We start from the raw sequence: 22,505 nt of genomic DNA, 5'->3' as shown, positions 1-22,505 counted from the left end.
CAAAAGAAATAAATTGGGTTGGAAAGCTCCTTCCTTATCTTGACAGATTTGATTTTAAGTACTGGATGTCAATGGCTTCTGGGATACTAATTATAGGTAACTTATGAAACTCTCCTAGGCTAACTGCATGTTCTCATCAAGTGGATCAAAAAGAAAAAGTGATTTGGTAATTATGAGCAAACAGAAAAAGACAGAAGTATCGACTGTCTGCCTCCCTGAGTTTCTAGCTCTAGTCCCAAGGTCAGAGCCTCAGCTTCTTATTCTACTTCAGGATGGCATTAGTTGTCCTAATGTGACATGTAGCTGGCATTAGTTGTCACGTTAATAAAATATTTGGACCACGACATGGTTGCTGGACCCTAATTTTTGTTTGTTTGGCTTGTCCTTAGAAGGGAAATAATGAGGGAATAGAGAGGGGTCACCACATGAACAAAGTACAGCATATTCACCACAACAGTGCCAGTGTCAGATCAAAGGTCAGAAAAAGGGTCAAATCTTGCTCAGAATTTCTTTTAGTTTCTGTGAACCAGAGATTAGCTCTCCACTGGCCCTCCCCTAAGGCTGTTACATCATAATGTAGGTGGGCAGAATTTATCTCTAATTGACCAGTTTCTTCCTAAAGAGGGGTGAAGGGCTTACTACTTTCTGCTTGACAACTGTCTTCTTAGGAAGACCATTATAATTAAATCAGAAGTCAAACTAGGTCTGACTTCAAAGATCAACACAGTGATCTATGGTCCACTGTATATTTTAAACAAGAACATTATCTGAACCTCAATCATATTTGCATGCCTTTTGCTTCTCTTCCGTGGAGATAAAAATGGAAATGTTTCTGTAGAATACAAATGCACAGGTTGAAACCAGTTGTATATTTTCTTATCCTTTAAGGTTATTATGTTATCAAAAGAGAAAAACATTTAAAACAGTGCCTGTTACCTACTCCTTTTCATCTATATGGTTAATGTACCTTTCTGATCAAGTGTTATAAGCTCTCAAAGTATTTAAAAAGTATCAGTGCATTTCTGATGTGATATGGCAGTAAGTTTTGGTCTAAGAGTTAACAAGTATACTTATATCTAGGTATCCCAATCGGATAAGAAACAAGATGTTACTCAAAACATAAATTTCTTAAAAGAAATGGTCACTGTTGATAGTATACTTTATTAAACTTACTTCTTAGTGGTGTCAATGGGAATTCTTGCTAATTATATTTTGTGGGTGTTTCTATGTATGCTGATATTATACATGTTTCATCTGGTAATTACAATTGTTACTTTAACTCCTGCTTTGGAAATAGAATAGAAATCAAAAATGAACACTCTAGACTACTGAAAGAAACAGAAGGGTTTCTTTGCTTGCTTACCATTTTGATTACTGTTACTTATAGTGCCATCTTCTTTTTCAGACTGGCTGTTACTACTGTTTGAAGCAGTCGGGGGAGGGGATGGTGCTCGACTAGAAGCAGCACTTTCACTTTCATCTAGAAGACGATCCATGTAATCCCTTAAAATGAAGTAAAATAATAAAATAATTATTTTCTTATATTGAAAAAAGCTGAAAATTAAAATGAGGAGAGGTTAAATTTAGGCGGCTTTATTAACAAATATATCCTAATTTTCACTTACATTCATTCCAGTGCCTCATCTATTACACCAGCATGTGAACATTTAAATAGAAAGCTTCCTTCGGTTACATGTTTGTAGGAAAAATGTACAAGGCCTTTTAAACTAGCTAATTTTAGAGACCTATAGGCAGTTTTAAAACTTAAAATTTTAGGCAGGTGCTCAGAGTAGCCCAACTAAAATCAGAGGACCTGTTAAGTCAACCAGGAGGAGAAAAAAAATTTCTAACAGACACAGGTTGGAATTTGAAAGCTTCTAAAGCTCTTTGATGGCTAAGGCAACACCTGAAAGGCGAATTCGGTCCTAACAATGACTCACCTCCCTAACCCTTCCTGGATACCTTTATCTTACCTTTACCTTTCTGAGAGATCTGAGCTATAATAAACTCACTGAAGTTCTGGGCTTACCTGCTGGCTTTACCTGCCAGTATATCACTTCCTCCTGAAGTCATTCCTGAACTATATGGCACGAGAAGATAGCTGTGTAAGTCATACTGGTTTGGAGTTAGAAGATCTGGGCTAAATATTTCTCTGAGGTACAGTGTCTTTACCTATAAAATGCATGTCATCATACATAACCTATCTACCATATAGGGCTGTTGTATAAGATACCTACAGGAAGTCTTTTGTAAACTAAAAAGTGCTATTAAGTCACAAGAATAAAGGTCAGTGAACTATGGCCTATGAGCTGGCCACCTGATTTTGTGAATAATACTTTACTGGAACACAGCTACACTCTTTCATTTCCATAGTGTCTATGACTGCTTCTGCACAACAACAGCAGAGTGAGCAGAAGAAAACTTAAGGCCTGCAAAGCCTAAAATATTTACTCTTTAGCTCTTTACAGAAAAAGTCGGCCAAGACCTACACTGGAATAGCTTCACGAAGGCAGGGGTTTTAGTCTGTTTTGCATGGCAAGGAGTAGAAGCTCAATAATAATTTAAATGCATTTTACATTTTATAATTCCCTAAGTATTAATAGAAATATTAAGTAAAATGTTTTAGAATTTTGTGAGGAGAATAAGAGTTTAGATAAGAAGGAAGCAGTGTATGGGCTCAGGACTTTACTCCAACTCTGTGTTAATAATAGTCCATAAAAAGACTATCAACTATAGTTATAATCTCAAACTACATGATCACAATGTCCTGTGGGTTATGGGGATATAATAAGGATGTGGCACCTGACCTCAAGAAGCTCCCAACAGTCTGAGGTACAAAACTAACACATATCAAAGTAACATATGTGACAATGAGCTAATCAATTTAACATTCTAGGCCTACTTTCCTCATCTATAAATGGAGGGAATTAAATTTAATGGTCTTTAAGACCTCTTCAGTTTTATGCCATTCGTCAAAATTACAGAACCATTATGTAAAAAATGGGAAGCACATGGAAACAGAAATGAGCACCATGAATGCCAAAGGGACTTCAAAAGCTAAGGCTAACAGGAACAGGCGATCCATGAGGAGAAATTGTTGGAAATACATTTTTTATGATGGGAATAGATAATGGAGGATGTTAAAAGCCACAGGAAACTAGGTGACTAGATATCAAAATTATTTTAAATTTATGAATATAGCAGTGATACTATGAGTAGTATCATAGTATCACTGCTATATTTTATTATTATATATATAATAATAATAAAAGAATTATTATTACTGCTGCTGCTGCTGCTATTTCCTCACATTTAACGGCATCCAGAATGCTGAAGGAAGGAGAAGAGTCAAGTACACCATCCAGGTGGGTGGAGCAGCATTCAGATAACCAGTTATGCTGAGTTAATTTTTACTTTTTTAAAAAGAAATTATATGCAAGGCAGTTAACAGCAAAATCTCCAATTTGCATATGGCTACCAATTCTTCCAAGTAGTGAAAAAAAATCTGTGTTAGAACCTTTCAAAGGCTACTTATAGACTGAATGGCAAATACATGTCATTCTGTTGAACAAGTGCAATGTAACAATGTAACAGAAAAATGAACAAATAACTTTCGGAATAACTGATCTAGCTATAGATTTTGACTGAAAAGGAAGATGAAAAAAATTCCTTCAAATTTTTGTCTAAAGGTGTTAACTTAATGTTCTGTACAGTCACTTCAAGTGCAATTATTAACAGAAAGCAAACTAGATAAACAAGTTTGGGAGCAAACTAGAAAAATATCTCCATGCTTACAAAAAAACCACAATTGCTCCCCATCTGGAAAATAATGTACAGTCTGGTCATGGTTTTTATAGAAGATGTAACAGATGAGTGTGACTAAAAAATTGTAATTCTTCCAGTTAAAAAATTTTTTTTATTTTTAATTTTTTTTATTTTTATGAAAGCCCCAAAGAGGACATAACTGAAGCCTACAAAACTATAGTATTCTTGCCTAAGGGGGAAAACATTTGTTCACTTCATACCATTACACCAGGGGACCACTGTTAACTCTTACAGCCTGAGAAAGGAGAAGAATGGGATTACTTTTAACTGTGGCTACTCACTTACAGAATACTTAACCTTAAGAGGAATCAAGGCTATAGATACAAGGATCTTCAAAAGGTTTTCAGAAGCTATGGAGAAATTAGAGAAACTAAAATGTTTGGTGGCACATCCCTACCTAACCTGTTGAGCTTGATATCACAGGGGACCGACTAAGCCAGCCCACTCTTCCCTTGGTGATGCTTTCTGAAAGAGAAAACTGGATGAACCGTGGGTCTGACCCAGTATGGCAATTCTTAGGTTCTTACTGCTGATGACGACAGATTGCCTGTTGTTTGTGTGTAAATATTATTTCTGAAATGGGTGAAAAAAATGAAAGATGTTACTATTGCTCTTCCCTATAGAATAGCTTGAAAAATGTGACTGTTTTAAGTTACATACTGAAGACTAGGTAGCTGATCTAGTTCTACATCATTATGCCTTAGCACTACCAATAAATCCAGAAAAAATTTAACTATAAATTTATGACATTAAACAATTAAATAAAATTTGAAATACTGTTATTATGAAATTCCACTCTAGCCATCCTGAGCTTTAAATAATGGGGGATGAGGCATTTAGTCAAATGTCCCATGATTTCCATGGGGCAATCATACCCATTTATTCCCTTTTAGATAATTCCGCTTTTGATTTTAGAGTGTTTGATCCTCCAAGGAAGTGATCAGCAGAGATACCTGTAAATGAACATGACCAAGAAACAGTCCACCCTAGGAGTTTAAAAAGCACAATCAAATAGCATAAAAGCACGTTTCAAAGGCACTTATTTGGGGAGCCTTAAGAACTTTCCTGGAGCACACTGACCAAATGAAGTCACAACTTGACATTACTTTTATTCCATAAACATTAGGAATAACCGGGGTAGTATGGTAAAATTAATTCCGCCATAACAAATCATCGATATTTTAGAGCAACTCATGTGAGATCAAAGGCTCAATACTCTATATGCTTAAGTAACAAATTACTAGTGGCAGTGGGGACAGTGTTTCATTCCAAAACCAGAATGACTGAGGCCAGTTGGGAACAGGGTTTCAGCCCAAAGCTACACTGAACAAGGCTAGGAGAATTTGGAGCATGGGGAGTGGATTAGACGTAGAAGGCATTTTGCATAAAGAGTGGATATAATAACCCATACTCCCTGTATCATCGGGAATAAGCTAAAGTTGCATTACTAATTATTAAAATTATTTCTGTAGAGAAAAGGTGTCAGGAAATCTAGGAAAAAGTAAGTCAACATGCACATGTTCTTTCCTCTATAAAAAACTTTGTAACAAAAAAGAAAATATCAATATAATTTGACCTAATTCCCGTTTTATATCATCTACACTCAAATCTTATTTTGGTTCCATAGATCAAAAGTAGATTAGGCAAGGAAAAATATTAATTTCCCTTTCTCTTTAAAGTACCTCTATTAGGCATATGGCCCTACAATTCTACAAAAGATAGCCTCTCTTTTCTATTCTCACTGCTGTCACAGTGTTATCAGATTAAAACTGTATGTGCTTATACTGAATAGAATAGAATTTAACAAAAACATGCTTTAATAGTTGTTCTGATCCACTTCCTCTCAGGACTACTGCTGAAAACATACACTCTAACATTTGCTTTGACATATTTTGTTGTCTCAAATAATATGAACTGTAGTCTACAGTGTTTTATAAGACACTGAAGTCTAACTGTCCTATAAAGGTATGCCAATAATGTAATTTAAACTAATGTAAATTCTCAAAATTACAATTTTCTCAAGAAAAATTTAGGAAAGCTTAGCAAAAATATGACTGGAAAGAAAATAAATAAACTCACGTTACACCAGGATGAAGATTATATTTCTTTTTTCCAAATCGTGTTTGCTGAGCAAAGAAATCATAACGTTCAGATTTTTTCCACATATAATAGAATGCTACACATTCACCAACTGACCTTGTTCGAACCTATAAGAAACAAATACTTGTTTTTAAGAATTATCTCCTCCCTAAAAGGAGTTACTTCATGAAAAATGTCTGAAATTTGAAAACAAATTAGCTGGTCCTTAAGTAATATGTAATACTATGTATAAAATATGCAAAGAACATTGCAGCAGCTGTGTTAAAAACTGTTCTATCTAAACTCCCATTAAAAGAAACAATACACTAGCAACAGCTCTTCAGATGTTTAACATTATGCTTTTAAAAGGCTATCATCTTAATTTACTATAAAAACAAGCACTCCTTTATTGAAAATGACTGTAAGTGGCTTTGAGTTAAAATTAATGTTATAAACAGTCTACAAATATTTTGCCAACAGTGATCCAGACTCAGTTATTTTACTAAGAATAAAGGCTGAGAATATTCCACAGTGAGTTAAAAGCTATTATAACAATGCTAATATTTTGCTTACTAAGTTACTCCAGTGATTACTGAGCTATATACCTACTTGTGTAACTGAGTGGGCTCCCCTTACATAACATTCAACACCTATGGGATTGGCAAATGATGTTGACAAAATTCCCTTTTCAGCTATTGGGCTGGAGAACTCGTAAGGTTGATGTATATAATAAAACACTGGGACTTTAAAATGAAAAAAAGGTACCTACATGGTGTTTGGGATGTAGGACGGTATTATTTAACCCTAAAATTTCTATCTGGAAGTAGGTATCTTGTGGGATAGACTGAATCTAAGGTCAACTTGAAGACATCCTTATTTTGTTGCCTGACATAGTTTTCTTTCTTCCCCTATGCTTGCACTTCACAACTTTGGCCTATGTTGCTCTTAGACTGAAAGCTATCAGGGCTCTAAGAAAAACCCAATCATCTCAAGGTCTTTTTTTACCTCCTTTAGAATCTTATTTCTAGATAGATACAAGCCAAGTCAATTGTACTTTTCTGAAAGTAAAAATTGAAAAGACATTTTGAGGCTTGCAAAGTTAACATTATTAAAAACCCTCAATAAAATAAGCCTGCATAATAGAAGTTAGGATTACGATCCAAACTTCAAAACCAGGTGTAAAAACAAAGTCTTAATGTTTTCACTGGATCATTCTTCTCTCTCTTAAAGAATTACTATCTTTCCTTTGTTCACTAGAGCAACTATTATATTAGGTATAGATCTGTTTACTTGTGTTAACATTTGAAATATCCCCATTCCAAATATTTATATATAAATCAAGGTCTTATTTTCAATATTATGATAAGATGTTTTTGGCTAGTAGTTTCAAATCGCCTAATAAGTTCTTATTCCTTAAAAAAATGGAATTTCTGGGAGGAGGGGGTGTTGCTGCTTCTAATTATATCCACGTATCTTTCCAGGGGTCTCCTCCATTAGTAATCCAGCATGGTTTGGTCAATAGTATTTGAATTTAAGCAGGAGTGCTAGAAAACGGTTATCCAAAACACTGTCCCTTTGACCATGAAACGTACTGTTTTTTTATAATCAGAAACATACATGACCCAGTCATTAGTATAATGCACTCCTTTCATAGAATGTTACTTTGTTGGAGATTATCGATGTGGACACCACATTATGGGGTATAGATACATTTTTGACACCAATGCTAAGATTCAAAATTTCTCTTATTAGTTATGTCTGATGTCATATACTAAAATGCACCAAGATAATCAAGAGTAGACTAGTTAATGCACAACAAAATTAAGAAAAATGAACTCATGGGATTTGTAAGCAACTACTTCATTTATGAAACATAAAATAGATACTATTAAATATGTGTTGAAATAAGCAGACATCACCCAATCACACCAAGAGGTATAAAAAAGAAAAATGTGGTGACAGACTAGAGCTTCAGACATAAGCATACGTAAACCCAGATACTTTCAAAATCATCCTAGACAAGCCATCACACAAGACTTAAATGCTATCTTTAAGGAAACATGTAAAGCCAAGCTCCTTGTCATCTATACTCCCTAAAAATATGATATTTATAAGCCTAGAAATTACTTGATTTTCTACATTTAAACTTTGTGATTTTAATTTTGGCTGTCATAATTTCCCATAAGAATAACACATTTTCCTAATCTACATAATTGTGTAGTTACTATTAAAAATATTACCTGATTTCAGTTGCAAGAGAATTAAATGTAAAAATAAATCTCCATGTTATTATGAAGTTCTTTTGGGTATACATTGACATTGTATGACTGATATTACCAATATGGAATGATGATCATGTTAAATACAATTGTCAAATTATAAAATTATAATAATGTATAACAATGCTGACTTATTGAGATATTTTTCTGGAAAATTAAATCTTAACTAAAACCAAATTAAATACTAAGTATTTGTTTTAGATCACTAAGGACTTAAGGGAATGTAAAAAAATATTCGAATTGTAAATACTGTCATGTTAAAAAATGCTTTAAAGTTGCAAAATTATTTTAAAAACCCTTCTAAAAACATGTCACCAGGTTGTGGAAATTGGCTTAAATGATTACACTGAACACATACATCCCACCTCGAAGTTGATGAACATCCTTATAAAGGAGTCCAATCCTTAAAGGCTTCTAATATCACACATTAAAAACAGTCACTTGGCAAATGTATGCCAGAAAGTCTAGGCATGCTTATAATAATTCCCTAAAAAAATCAATATATTAAAATATTCATTATAGAACTTTTAACATTAGAAAATAAGATATAAGATGATCTGGGTTGTTTGTTAACTAAATTTCTTTCTGTAAAAAAGAGAACACATATAATTACTTACTTTATTAGCCTGAATCAAATGAAAATCCTTTCCATAGGCCTTCAGCCCTTGTTCAAAATTTCTACACTCTTCCTCTGTCCAAACAGATAATTCCTCTGACAAAATGGGGGAAAAAAAACTGTTAAGCAATATTCCCCCAAATGGTGTATATAACAAACAAACTGCAAATAAAAATATAACTTCTGGTCACAATGAGGCAAGTATTTATCCTAAACTCTATTACTGATGGCTGCAAAATATGAAGTGACAAAAATTCCTCAGTAAAATTTTGGATGATGTGGTTCCTAACTCTCCAACCTTAATTTGGGCCACCTGCTCCTTTATTCTTTATGATCTCACTATACTAGTGACTTTTCAAGTCCTTAAATTTGCCATGTTTTTCTTTAGACTTTGCGCATGATGTTCCTTTAGCCTAGAATTGTTTCCTGCCTCCTATACCTCACTTCCCTTTCACCTCGCTGATTTGTTTACATCCCAGCAATAGTATCACTTAGTTCTAGAAGTTTTCCCTAACAGCTTCACCCTTTCCCCTGACTAGGTTAAGCCACTGTAGTAAGTCTGAAATGTACCCTCTAATTTTCTATGAAGAACTCCTAGGCTCCAAGCACCATGATGAGGGCAGGGACTTTGTTGATAGTTATGAACTTAGAACTCAGTAGGCCCTCTAATTTTTGTTGGAGGAATGAGTATCTTCCACTTGTTACATAATATATAAGCAGCAGTCTTACTGAAGCAGGGTGGGAGCCAGTTTAGAGTAACAAAAAAACCCCAAACCTGGATTTCAGTTATGGCTTCATTATTTATGAATTATGTTTGCCTTAGCTAAGTTACGTCAGTTCAGAGCTCAGTCTTATTAATTTTAAAGTGAAGGTAACATCTGTCACATTACTTAGCTCATAGGGCTAGTACCAAGATCAAATAAGAAAATATTTATAAAAATGTGTTGAAATTCAAAGGCATTATGTATTTTGACTTAAATGGCCTTACGTATTTTCCCTAAAAAAGGGACAGCCTTAATCCCATTCCCCATAATGCCTTGTAAAATACTTGTGTTATACACAAGTTATTTAACAAGTTCTTTGTTATTCAGCAAATATTTACTGAATTCAGAAAGATCGGTATTATTAAACCTAGGATACAGCTACGCAGATTGAAGAGCTTACTTAAGCTTTATATTTCTGCTATGTCATGAAAACAAATAAAATGTAATATTTATGCTTACCTCTAGCTGCTTTTACATTAAATCTTAATCTTCTCAATGCTTCTTCTGTGTCAAAATTGCATTTAACCAATTCATATAATGCCTAGAAAAATAAAGAGCTTCAATATGAGACCCAGACTATGAACAGTTCAAAACTACAATTTCTTAAGAGTAAAGGCTTTTCCAGCATCCAGTGTTTTTCTCATCCTTTCTGGAGGACAAATAATGCTAGTGAATGCAACATATAGAACATTAAGGAAAATCAAACACAAATTCCATCCTGATAATTAACTGCCTCCAAATATGTAGAAAATAGGATAAGCAAACACTTTAACTTGGCAGCCACAGTATCCCAGCTATTTAGAAATAGAATTATTTTATAAAGATCATCCCCCTCTCCCCCTTTGGCATCCTGGGGTTCCTATGCTAATTTTAAACAAATCAGAAAACACTGATTAAAAAAGATAAAAAAATATATAGTGCTGTCATTAGATTTGTGGTAGGCACTGGTCTACCATGTGCCTAATAACATTATACCAGATGTGTATTCCAAATTTGATGACATCCAGATTCTCAGGGATGTCCAAAGAACTTCAGAAAGCCTAATAAACAATATATACAGGCAAACTAAAATATCAAGATTTTTGTTTACTTGAGCTAAAATCATACCAATGAAGGGTGTTACTACTACGTATCTTATGCTGATTATAACCTCAGATTCTGCTGAAAACATAGGAATTTTGGTGGATAGGATAACAACACTGAATATGATAGCGTTTACATTTAAAAATGTATATGGTTAATTTATTTTGGGAAAAATTTAAGTTACTTCTTATTCATGTACCTGTTCATTGTCTTTTATATGAGATCCTTCAGGAATTGCTTCTACACCTTTCTCATCACCTGTTCTTCTGGATGCATCCTTAAGAAACACAATCACTTTATCTTCCGGTAAGTACTCAGGATCCCACAGGAGCTGATCGTCATTTTCATATACTAAATTAGTAAAACACAATATTTTTTAAAATGCCAAAAACTGACAGAGTCTGTATTAAAACATATCATTGAACAAGTAACTCATACTTAGATCCAAAATGTTAAGAGCGGAGAGGTAGAACTGTAGTCCTACTAGCTGCTTGACTTCGTTCTTGGGTAATATTCATAGCCTGAGTAAGCAATCTAAACAGAGAAGTACCACTTTATGCCCCTTTTAAATCCAGTCTGACTTAGCTTGCTTGAGTTTACCAAATTCCAAGCTCTCTTAGTTTGAATAGCATTATAACCACTTACTACGTTGGGCAGTTAACCTCCCTTCTCCCTGCCTCATCTCTGAAATGGGAATTGACAACCCTGTCCCGTAGGGTTGAAAGGATTTAAAGCACTTTAAAACAATTCTGGCATATATTAAGATTCAATGGATGTTCATTATTTTTGAAAAGGGGTAGCTAAAAGATTGCTCACCACCCAATGTTAACACTGCTTATTTCTTGGTGGTGGATTTGGGCAATTTTTTCTTCTTTAATTTTCCTATGAAAATTAATGATGAAATAATAACCAACTTTCATTATAACGAAAGTCATGACATTTTTTAAAAAAAGCATTTAGGTTTCACCAGAATTTTCATTATAAGAAGATGAAATCCCAAATCACATCAAAATTTAAAAGTGAACAGGAGGAGAACCTAAGATGAAAACTTATGGCATTCTAAATGACAGGAAGATGAAAGCAGAGACAAAATTAAGGAATAGTCACAAAGACAGAATACCACAAGTGTGGCACTGTAGCAGTGAGGGGACGAAAATGTTTCAAGGAGTAATAGACTGGTTAAATGCTAGTAAATGACCAGGTTGGAAATTGAAAAAGGTACGATCGATTTACTAACAAGGAGGGAAAAGTTTCAAGAACATTCTGTGCAGAGATGGATGCCGAAGCCATACTAGAGACTGAAGAGTAAATGGGAGGTGAAAAAATAAAGTAGAAACTAGTGAAAAGTTTGGTCGTGAGGCAGGAGATAGGGCAGGAGCTAAAGAGGAAGTATAACTGAACAAAGATTTTGGTGTTGTTTGCTGGAGATAGGAGACATAATCATTTAAATGCCAATAGGAAACAGCCAGCTGCAGAAAGATTTTGAAGAGACAAAGCATAACCGACAGTGTCAAAATTCCTTTTGTTATGAGAAAGAAATTAACACAGCTAATTAAACACTTCCTGTGTACCAGGCACTATGTTAAGTGTTTTCAAACAAATTCCCTGGCCGCTTCCGGCCTCCTACCACACTCATACACTTTAAAATGTTGTTCTACCTTTCTGTTTCCCAAGATTTATACTCTTCTTTAAAATACAGCTCAAAGGAAAGATAATTTGTTGAAGCTTCGTAAATCTCATTCCTTTTTTAATCTGATACAACCCTGGTGACTTTATATTGTAAATAAATAAAACTCCTGATAAAATGAATTCAGATACACTGCTATTCATGTCTGTTCTCTGCTCAGCCTCCGTTCCCCAAAGGGAGCAAACTACCATATATTCCTGGAGTGATGGGTAGGGGGTGGACTCAGAAAGAGGAAGATGGAGGGTGGGTCCCTGAGTCCCCAGTGTTCTCCCAATAGGATACCCCCTTATAAAGCTTATGAAGCAAGCACAAACTCCCTGGGAGATACTTCTGGAATCATTCTAGAAGTCCCAGGGAGGCAGAGGACACAGAGATGTCCTTATTTAAGCTGAATACACAAGCATCACCAGATGGCACCTAGAGACAAGCCAGACCCCTAGAACTAGATAGCCAGAGACTATGACACTTCTTACACAATTACAATATACTAAAAAATGACCATGTAGTAATTAATTAGCATTTTCAGAGAATAAAACCACACTGCCTTTCCCAAAACCTACCAAATTACTTTCCAGTTAAGTTTACATTCTAAATAAAATGACTTCTGACTATGATTTAAATAAAACAGGTATAACACAGTTGATACTTATTAAATGTCTGTTGTAGAACTAAATGCCAAGAGATCAGAAATTCAGAAGACCTCCACTAAGATAAAATACACTAAAATACTAAGGAAAAATAATGTCTATAAATATGAAGGAAAAAACTCTTTAATAGCAACAAAGAAAAAATACTCTTTATGGTAATTACACCAAGTGACATGAACATGCTGGATTTTGAAAGCTCACAATCACTGAACTGTAATGGCATCTTCTGAAACTGTCATTCTAAATGAATTACGAAACCTAAATATTCAAACTTTTAAAAAGCAACTGTGCCTTATATTACTGGAATATATAATTTACATGATTATATCAAAGAGTTTAAAAGGCAGGAGTTTACCTAGTACATTAACCCAGGTTAGCTGGGGAAGTGCTTCTTATGGCATTTTAAACAACCAAATTAAGCTTGTCAGATAAGCAAAATGAGTTGTCAAAATAATTTAACAAAGTTTATTATATGTATGTGGGAGTTGGGGGTAGAAAGTTGAGAAACCACCACAAAAACCATAAACAAACTTCTGCAATCTGGGAAATTAATTCTCAATGAATAAATGTATATGTATTAACCTCCAGTTTTAGGGGTTTTTAAGTGTTATTCCATTTTAATGCCTAAGTAAAAATTCTATCTAATCAATATATATATATTATGAGGATGACAATGCTGATCCATAATCAGCATCATGGTGTAATGAGGCTTACAACAGAAATTTCCATTCTTCAAAGATCACACTGTGACTAATAACATGCACGTTAAGTTGTCTAGCTGAGTCTTTCCTATGTCTAGATATGCCCCACTTTTCCAATGTTACAGTTATATCACTTCACTTTTACGAAAGACCTATATTAGTACTTATTTTCACTAACCAAAAGATATCTGAGGAGAATTTTTACTTTTATGAAAAAAGGCAAAAAGTGAAAATAGAGTTCAGCATGTGCTGCAGTAATGGAGACAGCCATGCTTCTGCCCTGGGAAAGACACTCAGCGTCAAGCCACCATAGATAACTCTGAGCCATGTGCGCATCTGTGCTTTATCTCGATTTATTTTGTGCATCTGTTTGCAAAACGTGCCCTAAGGTTCAGAAAAGCCTTTTATCATTCCTGCTTTTGCTATATGTTAATGTTATTTTAGGCTCTATGTGTTACTTGGTATAATTTGGTAGGTTGTTTTTTGGATCTAGGAACACCCAAAAAATTTTCCATATATGGTACAGTAGTTCCCACTTATACACGGTTTTGCTTTCTGTTGTTTCAGTTACCCGCAGTCAACTGTGGTCTGAAGATATCCACATCATTTACCTCACTGCATCTCACCACATAGCCATTGTATCATTTCACATCATCACACGAAGAGTGAATAGAGTACAATAAGATATTTTAAGAAAGGCAACATTCACATAATTTTTATTGCTGTCTATTGTTATAATTGTTCTAGTCATTATTGTTGTTAATTTCTTACTGTGCCTAATTTATACATTAAGCTTTATCATAGTTATGCATGTATAAGAAAAAACAGTATACACAGGATTTGGTACTCTCTTTGGTTTTACTGTGGGGGTGGTCTTGGAATGTATCGCTGTGAATAAGGGGGGAAACACCATTATAATTGCTTCTTGGTTTTATGCCATTTCGCTTATGAAAGGTTTCATTGGAATGCTCTACTTTTGGAAGCGAGGGAAACCTGTATGGGTTAAATGAAATACCTGTTTCAACAGTATTATTACTATATCACTAAGGCAATGCATGTTCAGTTTTCAGTAACTTAAGAATCAAATTGCCAAATGTTCATTAGAAACAACAGTTCACATGGTCCTTTGTTATTCACTGCTTCATAACTCCTAAGCATTATTTACTTATTCTAAAACGTACATCATGCAAGCATGAAAATTTGACTGAGAATCCCTTGAACCATGACTTCCCTTTTTTCCTAAGCAGCTCCTCTAATGCTCAGTTAACTTAGTCCAGGGTTCTCAATCCTGGCACTACTGACACTTTGGCCAGATAATTCTTAGCGGTGGGGTGATGGGGAGGTGCAATCCTGTGCACTGTAGGACTTTTACCAGCATTCAAATTATTCAGTCTTATCACAAAGTTGCAGTGTTTACTCAGTTTTGTACATGGGTGTGACAATAAAACACACATAACTTTGAAAAATGATGCGCTGTATCTGCCTAGCACTTCTTTGGGAATTAAACACTTTCTATATGGTCTCAGTGGGGCTGACACCACCTCTGGGAGCCCCAAGAACAGATACATGAGCCAGGGCAAGCCAAAGTACTCTCATCTTCTGGCTGGGTATGGGACTCAAGATGAGTCAATAGAGGCTCTCTCGCCATGATTTTTGCTAGAGCAAAAGGGGGTGGGGAAGTTCTCCTTTTTGCTGGTTCTCTAACTATAAGGACAGCATAAAGTATAAGCCAGCAGCTCCCAGTAGCCATCTTATCTTGTCTGACAATAAAGGAAAGAGAGAGGGAATCGACACTTGATACAATGAGAACTCCTAAATCTAGTTGTATTTGAAGCCAGGACATTCCAGGTAAAGCAATCACGTAAATTCTCTTATGCGGAAGCTAAACTGAATTGGGTTTTTGTCACCTGCAAGCAAAAGAGCATAAACTGATGCTTTATGAAAATCTGAATGAAACCTAAATATAATGGGTAACATTAATCCCCCGCTGACTATTAATGCCACTAAGCACTTGCTATGTGCCAGATACTATGTTTACTAACTCTATATTAGTTCTGTTAACACCCTTCTGAACGCACCTACTATCTCAGCCAACAAATGTTTACTAAGTGCTTATATGACAAGGATTATCCTAGGTATTAAGAATACAATGAAGAAGAAACAAATGATTATAGTATACTGTGTTGAGAATGATAATTTACATAAATTTAAGAAAATGTTAGTGTGTAGTTGAGCTTTTGTAACCAAAATAGATACAGGTTCAAAGGAACATGCCTCAAATGTAACTGTAACTAATAAATCTTATTTAATAATTGTTTGAATTTGGAGTCATAGCTGATGAGCACTACATAATCTGCATAGAATCTAGTAAAAAAGAAATTAAGATATCACAGAAAAAAAAATTATCAATGTCTCTCCAGGATACTCAATTATAGGGTTTCCTTATATCAATGAAAAAATTCAAATCTACCTGTCAAATAATTCCTACAGTAAAAATGTCACAATATCTCAGTTTTATGGCACTTTTATCCAAATCACCCAAACCAAATGCTCTCTCTTTTGAATGTGTGCTCATGGAACTAATGAAAAACTCCTTGTAAATTTCTCTCTGTAAGAAAGAAATGCACTTTAATTAGCCCTATCCTTTGGATAGCTTTATTTCTAACAGTACGGTTTACTTAATAGTGTCACATAAGTTTGGTTTGTATGCACTGTTCCCTAAGAGGAAACAAATTCTGGGTATCATGACCAAAGTGTGAACTCCTGGAACTACACAGCTGAGCAGTGGCTACCACAGTGACCCTTCCAAGGCAGTATCGCCTTGCTCAATCTAGTCTGATCCTCACACAATCTAATGCTTCAATCCTCAAAGCGAGAGAGCTTCATAAATCACTGCTTTTCCTGAAAAAAATTAACTATAACTGCTTTCTAAAATTATGTTAAATCTGAAGACATTAAACCAAAATTTAAAACATTAAAAATTAGAAATTGTGATCATGTATTCACTGTCCTGACAATACAAACATGTTAAAATAAAAAAGATAAAGCATATTAAGAGATAATTCAACCTACTTTTAGCCACAATATTAACTTGCCACATATAAAACTGAGATATTTTCCTACCCACCTACAAAACACACAATTTTCAAAAATAGGCACTATCTTCCAGTCAAAATTTAATGAGTTTGCAAGTTTCCTTAATAAAGAAATTTAATAAAATGGAACAAATATCTAACTCTCAGTTCATGTGAAGAGAAAGAACTCAGTGTCGAACATTTACTGTTAACCATTATGTAACAAGTAAAATAACATCCATAATTACAAAAATAAAAACAAAAATAATGGATAATTTATTTTTGCACCCAATTACAATGCATTCATAAAACATATGCACAGAACTTCAATATATGACAAGGTCACTCCATATTGATACCTTTAATGTTCCTATATGTTGCAGGAATTAACCTCAAAGTGTGTATAAGTTGTTACTGGTGTATTAAAACATTTTTGCTGTCACTAAAATTTATTAGCCTGAGGTGTTCCCTTAACTGCCTCTAATCTGCTGCTTACTTTGAAAGCAGGTATACAGACTATAAAGCAAATTTTTGGAAGAAATGCTAAAAAAGAAAACAAAACAACAAAAGACTTCTACAATTCCAAAAGATGGTAATTTGATGGTAAATTGCATGTGTAATTTGAAATGAGAAAAAAAAGTGAAATAAAAAAATAAAGATTTCTAGCACTGAGTGAAGTCAAACTGCACATGATCTCACTGAAACTCTCTCTCTCTCTGGAACTCACCCAAAATGAATAATCTGCAACAGACTTAAAAAAAAAAAAAATCTTCAAGTATTTTATGTTATTAGAAGTTTAAGTATTTATGACTTACCTTGGGGCGTGTAGATAAAATGATGAAAACAATCATGTAAAATTTAAGTATACAAGTTGTTTTCCCAAATTATTTTAAATACACAAATATCAGAGTACTCTACTTTAGTGGTAATATTAAGTTTCAGAAGCTAATAAGCTTTTTATATCAGTACTTTAACTCGTTTCTTTTTAAACCTGTCCAACAGCTTCCACTGACATAAAATAACTTTTAAAACCTTAATTATACAGGCTATGAAAGGGTATATTCAGAGTATTTAAACATGAAAAAAAAAAGTTGGGTTGTTTTAAGTCACTTAACGAAAAAGAACTCACTTTTTTCACTAGACTTGTATAGACAAAACTAGAAAAACAGAAAATATATTTCTTATTAATAGAAATAATGCAAGGTCCTCTTTCATAAATCATTGGGATAACATAAACTGTCATGTTTTTATCCCATTATAAAACAACAGATCATCACTTCAAAAGCATGAATTTAACAACATTAACTTTACTAATAACCCACCTTTCTCATTTTCTTTGTATCTACAAATGCCAACTGGAATTTCTGCTTGAAACATGGAGCCCACCATAATCTCCTATTTTAAAAATAAAATCAAATATTAGTGAGATCTAGTAACAGGTTTTATATCCACTTACTAGCATTACCATCTTCTTGATGGTAATGTAAACTGTTGGTGATGGTAAACTGTTCCTGGTCTCTCTGTCATAAAATACAGATAAAACCAAGTAACTACCTCAGAGAAGTATTATGAGGATGAATGTAGTAATAGATAGCAGCTTGGATGTGATTGGATGAAAATGTTAGGAATAATAATGGGGTAAAATGCAATAGAGACAATGAACATAAACTTTACTTCAAGATATGCAGAAAAAGAAAAATGGATTCTTACCATTAAATTACTAAGAATTACAAACACTGAAAAATAGAAAGTCAAACCCAGATATTTTCAGAATATCTATCTACACTCCAAACTATGGTCCCTGGGTCAGCAGCATCAGTGTCACTTGGGAAATTGATAGACATGCAAATAAATGCTCAGGTGCTCCCCCAGACCTACTGAACCAGGATTTAACAAGCTGTCCAGGTGATTCTGACACAGACTTAGGTCTGAAAACCAAAGCTTTTAGATAAAAGAAGTAATAACAGAATTTGTATAAAGCTCAGTAGAGGTCAAATGAATGCAACTCCAAACCAAAAGGATAGGCAGGTTAGTGCCTAACTTTCATGAGAACAACACAAAATGAAAAAGTAGCCTCCCCAAAACATAATTAAATCTTTTAGGAAATCTGGTCATCAAAAACATATAGTCAAATCACAGATTAGGGGAAACTGGCTGTTCAGAACCACAGAAAGACACTGGAGATCACCACTGATGAGATTTTACAACACACGGGGACCAAGATTACACGGACCCTTTTGTCTGGTGGCAAATGCTAAGAATAAATTTACTGGGGAAGGAAAGGTACAAAATCATGGTGTAGTAAGTTTAAATAACTCTTAGGATTTGAAAAGTTCCCCTCTCCAGTTACTGTTACCACCACTGATATTAGGATCTCATTTTATCTAGTATAAATTCTAAGACATCCTCTATGTAATAAATTTACTGCTGCACCTGTACAGGAAAACCAGTCAGTTTTCTAAAAATAGTATCACACACAAATTTTCTGTACTGTTATACAGGAATTTTCTTTGTCTTTCATTTTAAAAAAGAGTGCTTTGAGCAGCCGCTGAGCTGCCAACAGGTGGCAGGATGGCTCAGCTTAAAAAAAAAACAAAAACAAAATAAAAAAGAGTGCTTTACTGTTATTTCTTGAGCCTCTTTTAACTTTACTCACCTATACCTATCAGAGAATAGATAGTTATCAACCCTGGATGGGGCACTTCTAAAAATCTCGATGCCTGGATCTATTGCAGACCAATTAAACTACAATCTCTGGATGAAGGCCCTGGCAATCAGTATTTGAAAGTCCTCCAAGTAATTCTAACATGAAGCCAGGGTTGAGAACTTCTGAACTAGTATAAAGATAAGATACCTCGTTTTCCATATTGAGTTCAGAACACTTGTTTTCACCTGCTAATTTGTTCTGTAAGCAAGGGAAGGGAAATAGCATTTAGTAGCATTTATGCACCAAGTATCTTATGTGTAATTTTCATTAATTCCTCACCAACTTTGGCAAGGCTGAATTTATTTCCATATTGTATGTGAAGAGATGAAACTCAAAAAACTTAATTTCCTCCAGAACACATTATGAGTATAACTTGAACTCAGGTTTGATTTCAAAGCTGTTTCCTCCACCCCCGTTTCTATAACAATTCAATTTTATCTTACAAGCCTTAGAAGATGAATCTCTACATCTGGACACTTTTTTACTGCAACAAAATCACACTAAAATAAAGCAACCTGGATTTACCATGGCCTGCTTTATTACATATTTTTCCTGAAGCAGCAGCTAATATTCCCCAGCAAAGAAGGCTTCACCTTTACCCTGTTCTCCCTCCTCTGAGTGTTTTGTTCCATTATTAAAAAAATAAATGAAATAACATTTAATTATGCACTATATTGAACACGCCAGATACAAAACAGTTGATTTATGTTGGAGAAAACGTATATAATTTGATATGTGGGTGGACAATATCTGCTTAAGATGACTCCCAAAGTTTCTAGATTTTATCATCTTAATTTCTACATGATGTAAAAATCAGAGAAAAAAAAAAAAAAGGATTAAAAACTCTCTGCCCAAAAAGGTCAAATAGTAACTTCTGTGATCTCTGTTTTCTGTTTTCAGTCTCATCATTAATTCACCACTCACTCAAATTAATTAACACATTCTATACTAGGCTAACTTTCCCTTACCATTCTAACCCAAACTGATGTCTCTCTCTTCTAAACATCTCTTTGGAAACCCATAACTAGATCAATTCTGGCTGAAGAATCCTGGGGTAGCCCAGTCCAAGTTCATCTGAATACCTCATTCTTCCTAACAGAAACTCTAAATATGGTGTTCCCTTATTTTAATCAGCAAGAGTGTCAGCTCTTTTTTAAGTTTGCCAGAGGCATCCCAACTCATACAACTTTAAACCAACTAAAAACAAACAAACAAACAAACAAAACAACAGGGTAAGCTCAAAGGTATTAACTAAATAATTAAAAGAATCACAACTTAAGAAATGCAGAAAGCCACCCAATTTGATGTTCTGGGCTATTCTGCTTTTAAAGAAATGACTGTTTATGCTCTAAATTTAAAATCAGGCCTAGGAAAAAGAAAAAACTCCAAATGGAGTCTTTAAGAGAAAAATCAGGTGATCTATCTCAACAAGAATGATATAATTTCTTCTATATAAATGATTTGCTCTAAAAAATTTTACATGACATTTTGATACATTTTCATAAGTCAACTGCTTTGCAACAGCATAAAGTTAATTTGTCTGATTAAACAATGTTATGCAATTTTATAATTTAAAACTTATGTCAATATAGTATCTTTAGATTCATTTTAGAAATTAATTGTGCAGTTTTCAAGAAGCCCAAATCCATCTCTTCACAATACACTTGGAGTTGTAAATATCAACATTAATCTAGGATGGAAAAATTTGTATCTAAATTAAACAAAATTTACTTAACAAGTCAAAGCCTCCACAATTGCTTTCCCAAGTATTAAGAAAAAAAACTAATGTGATACTTTTTACAGTGCATAAAAGTCTAATTCAGCACTAGTTCAGAAATTTGGATATCTAATCTTGGTTTGAGTACCAACTTGCTCCACACAAAGGCCAATTATTTCTAACCCATTATGTTATTCTATAAAAAGTTAAATACTTTTGTCATCTGAATGTATTAAGGGAAATATGAACATCTACCTAATATGTAAATGTCACAAAAGGGCTTACCTCAACTTTATCAACATATAGTGTTAGTAAAAGAATAATTACACTTGTCTTTTTAAATATTAATTTATCTAAGTTTTTGAAAAATATGGCTCTACCTACCTTCTTCCAGTCTTCTGATGGAATATAATCTTCATCTTCTTCAGATTCTTCTTCTATTTCGCTATCTAGAATAAGTAAGACAATATTATTATAAAATGATTGCTTATCCTGCCAACATCTATATTGTTTGTATTTTATTTCTACATCTACCATGAAAATATGTAAATATGCCCAAAGGTATTTGCAGGGTTAGGCCAAAATATTACTAATCAAAGAATACCGTTATCAGTTAAAAAAGAAAAAAAAACAAAATCCATAAACCTTCTAGGACAATCCTAATATTAGACAACTATATTCTCATGAAATGATTTCCTGCAAAATCTTCAGGAAAAAAAAATTGATTTAGAATCAAAATAATCTGTTTCTAAACCTAATTCTGCTACCAACAGCCTGGTGGCAGAATTATATGATTTTAATTTCTTCCTTATAAAATGAGAATTAGGACAAAACAGTGGTTTCCAAACAGTGCTCCTTGAAACACTGAGAACTTTATAGCATCATTTTGGGGGAAAGCACATGAAGGGAGGGTATGTATGAAGACCTCCCTTCTCCCCAACTATCATTTTATTCAGAGCAGGCAAGCTGCTGTGTGTTTACATTTTGGATTAAGAATGTATTTATAAGGGCCAGCCGAGTGGTGCGATGGTTAAGAGCTGGCTTGGGACGCCAGAGGGCCCCGGTTCGGATCCCACATATGAGGGCCAGTGACACTGCCCTCTACAGCTCAGCCTGGAGCTTGCCTGCCATGAGTTGCCGGCGACAGCGTGGGTTGCAGTCCCCTGCTGCAGTGGGCTGCCATAAGCTACTGTGTGTAGCCGGCAGCGAGCATGAGCAGCCAGCAGCCACTGTGAGCAGCCGTCCAGAAGCTGGCGACTGATCTGCCTCACCCGGGAAGAGCGCAATGATGGTGCCAACTTGGGCCAGTGAAGCGACATCCTCCAC

At 34.4% G+C, this 22,505-nt stretch overlaps 1 protein-coding gene across 11 annotated transcripts in view; it reads right to left on the bottom strand.

The window, feature by feature from the left end:
• The window catches only part of MIER1 (MIER1 transcriptional regulator), a 57,310-nt gene that overhangs the window by 3,961 nt on the left and 30,844 nt on the right, over positions 1-22,505 (bottom strand). For 7 of the 11 annotated variants that reach the window (XM_019646706.1, XM_019646709.1, XM_019646716.1 and 4 more), the window contains 8 exons: positions 21,564-21,628; positions 19,610-19,660; positions 18,078-18,150; positions 10,846-10,997; positions 10,023-10,104; positions 8,801-8,895; positions 5,905-6,032; positions 1,364-1,503 (listed from right to left, as the gene is read on the bottom strand). In XM_019646706.1, coding sequence (XP_019502251.1) covers positions 1,364-1,503; positions 5,905-6,032; positions 8,801-8,895; positions 10,023-10,104; positions 10,846-10,997; positions 18,078-18,150; positions 19,610-19,660; positions 21,564-21,628 — 786 coding nt within the window. The remainder of the gene's footprint in view (positions 1-1,363; positions 1,504-5,904; positions 6,033-8,800; positions 8,896-10,022; positions 10,105-10,845; positions 10,998-18,077; positions 18,151-19,609; positions 19,661-21,563; positions 21,629-22,505) is intronic. The other 4 variants (XM_019646712.1, XM_019646705.1, XM_019646711.1 and 1 more) reach the window with 1 other exon arrangement.

This window comes from Hipposideros armiger, unplaced genomic scaffold (assembly GCF_001890085.2).
Source record: "Hipposideros armiger isolate ML-2016 unplaced genomic scaffold, ASM189008v1 scaffold_106, whole genome shotgun sequence".
In the NCBI taxonomy this organism is placed as follows: domain Eukaryota; kingdom Metazoa; phylum Chordata; class Mammalia; order Chiroptera; family Hipposideridae; genus Hipposideros; species Hipposideros armiger.
This window is presented reverse-complemented; position numbering and strand designations above follow the sequence as displayed.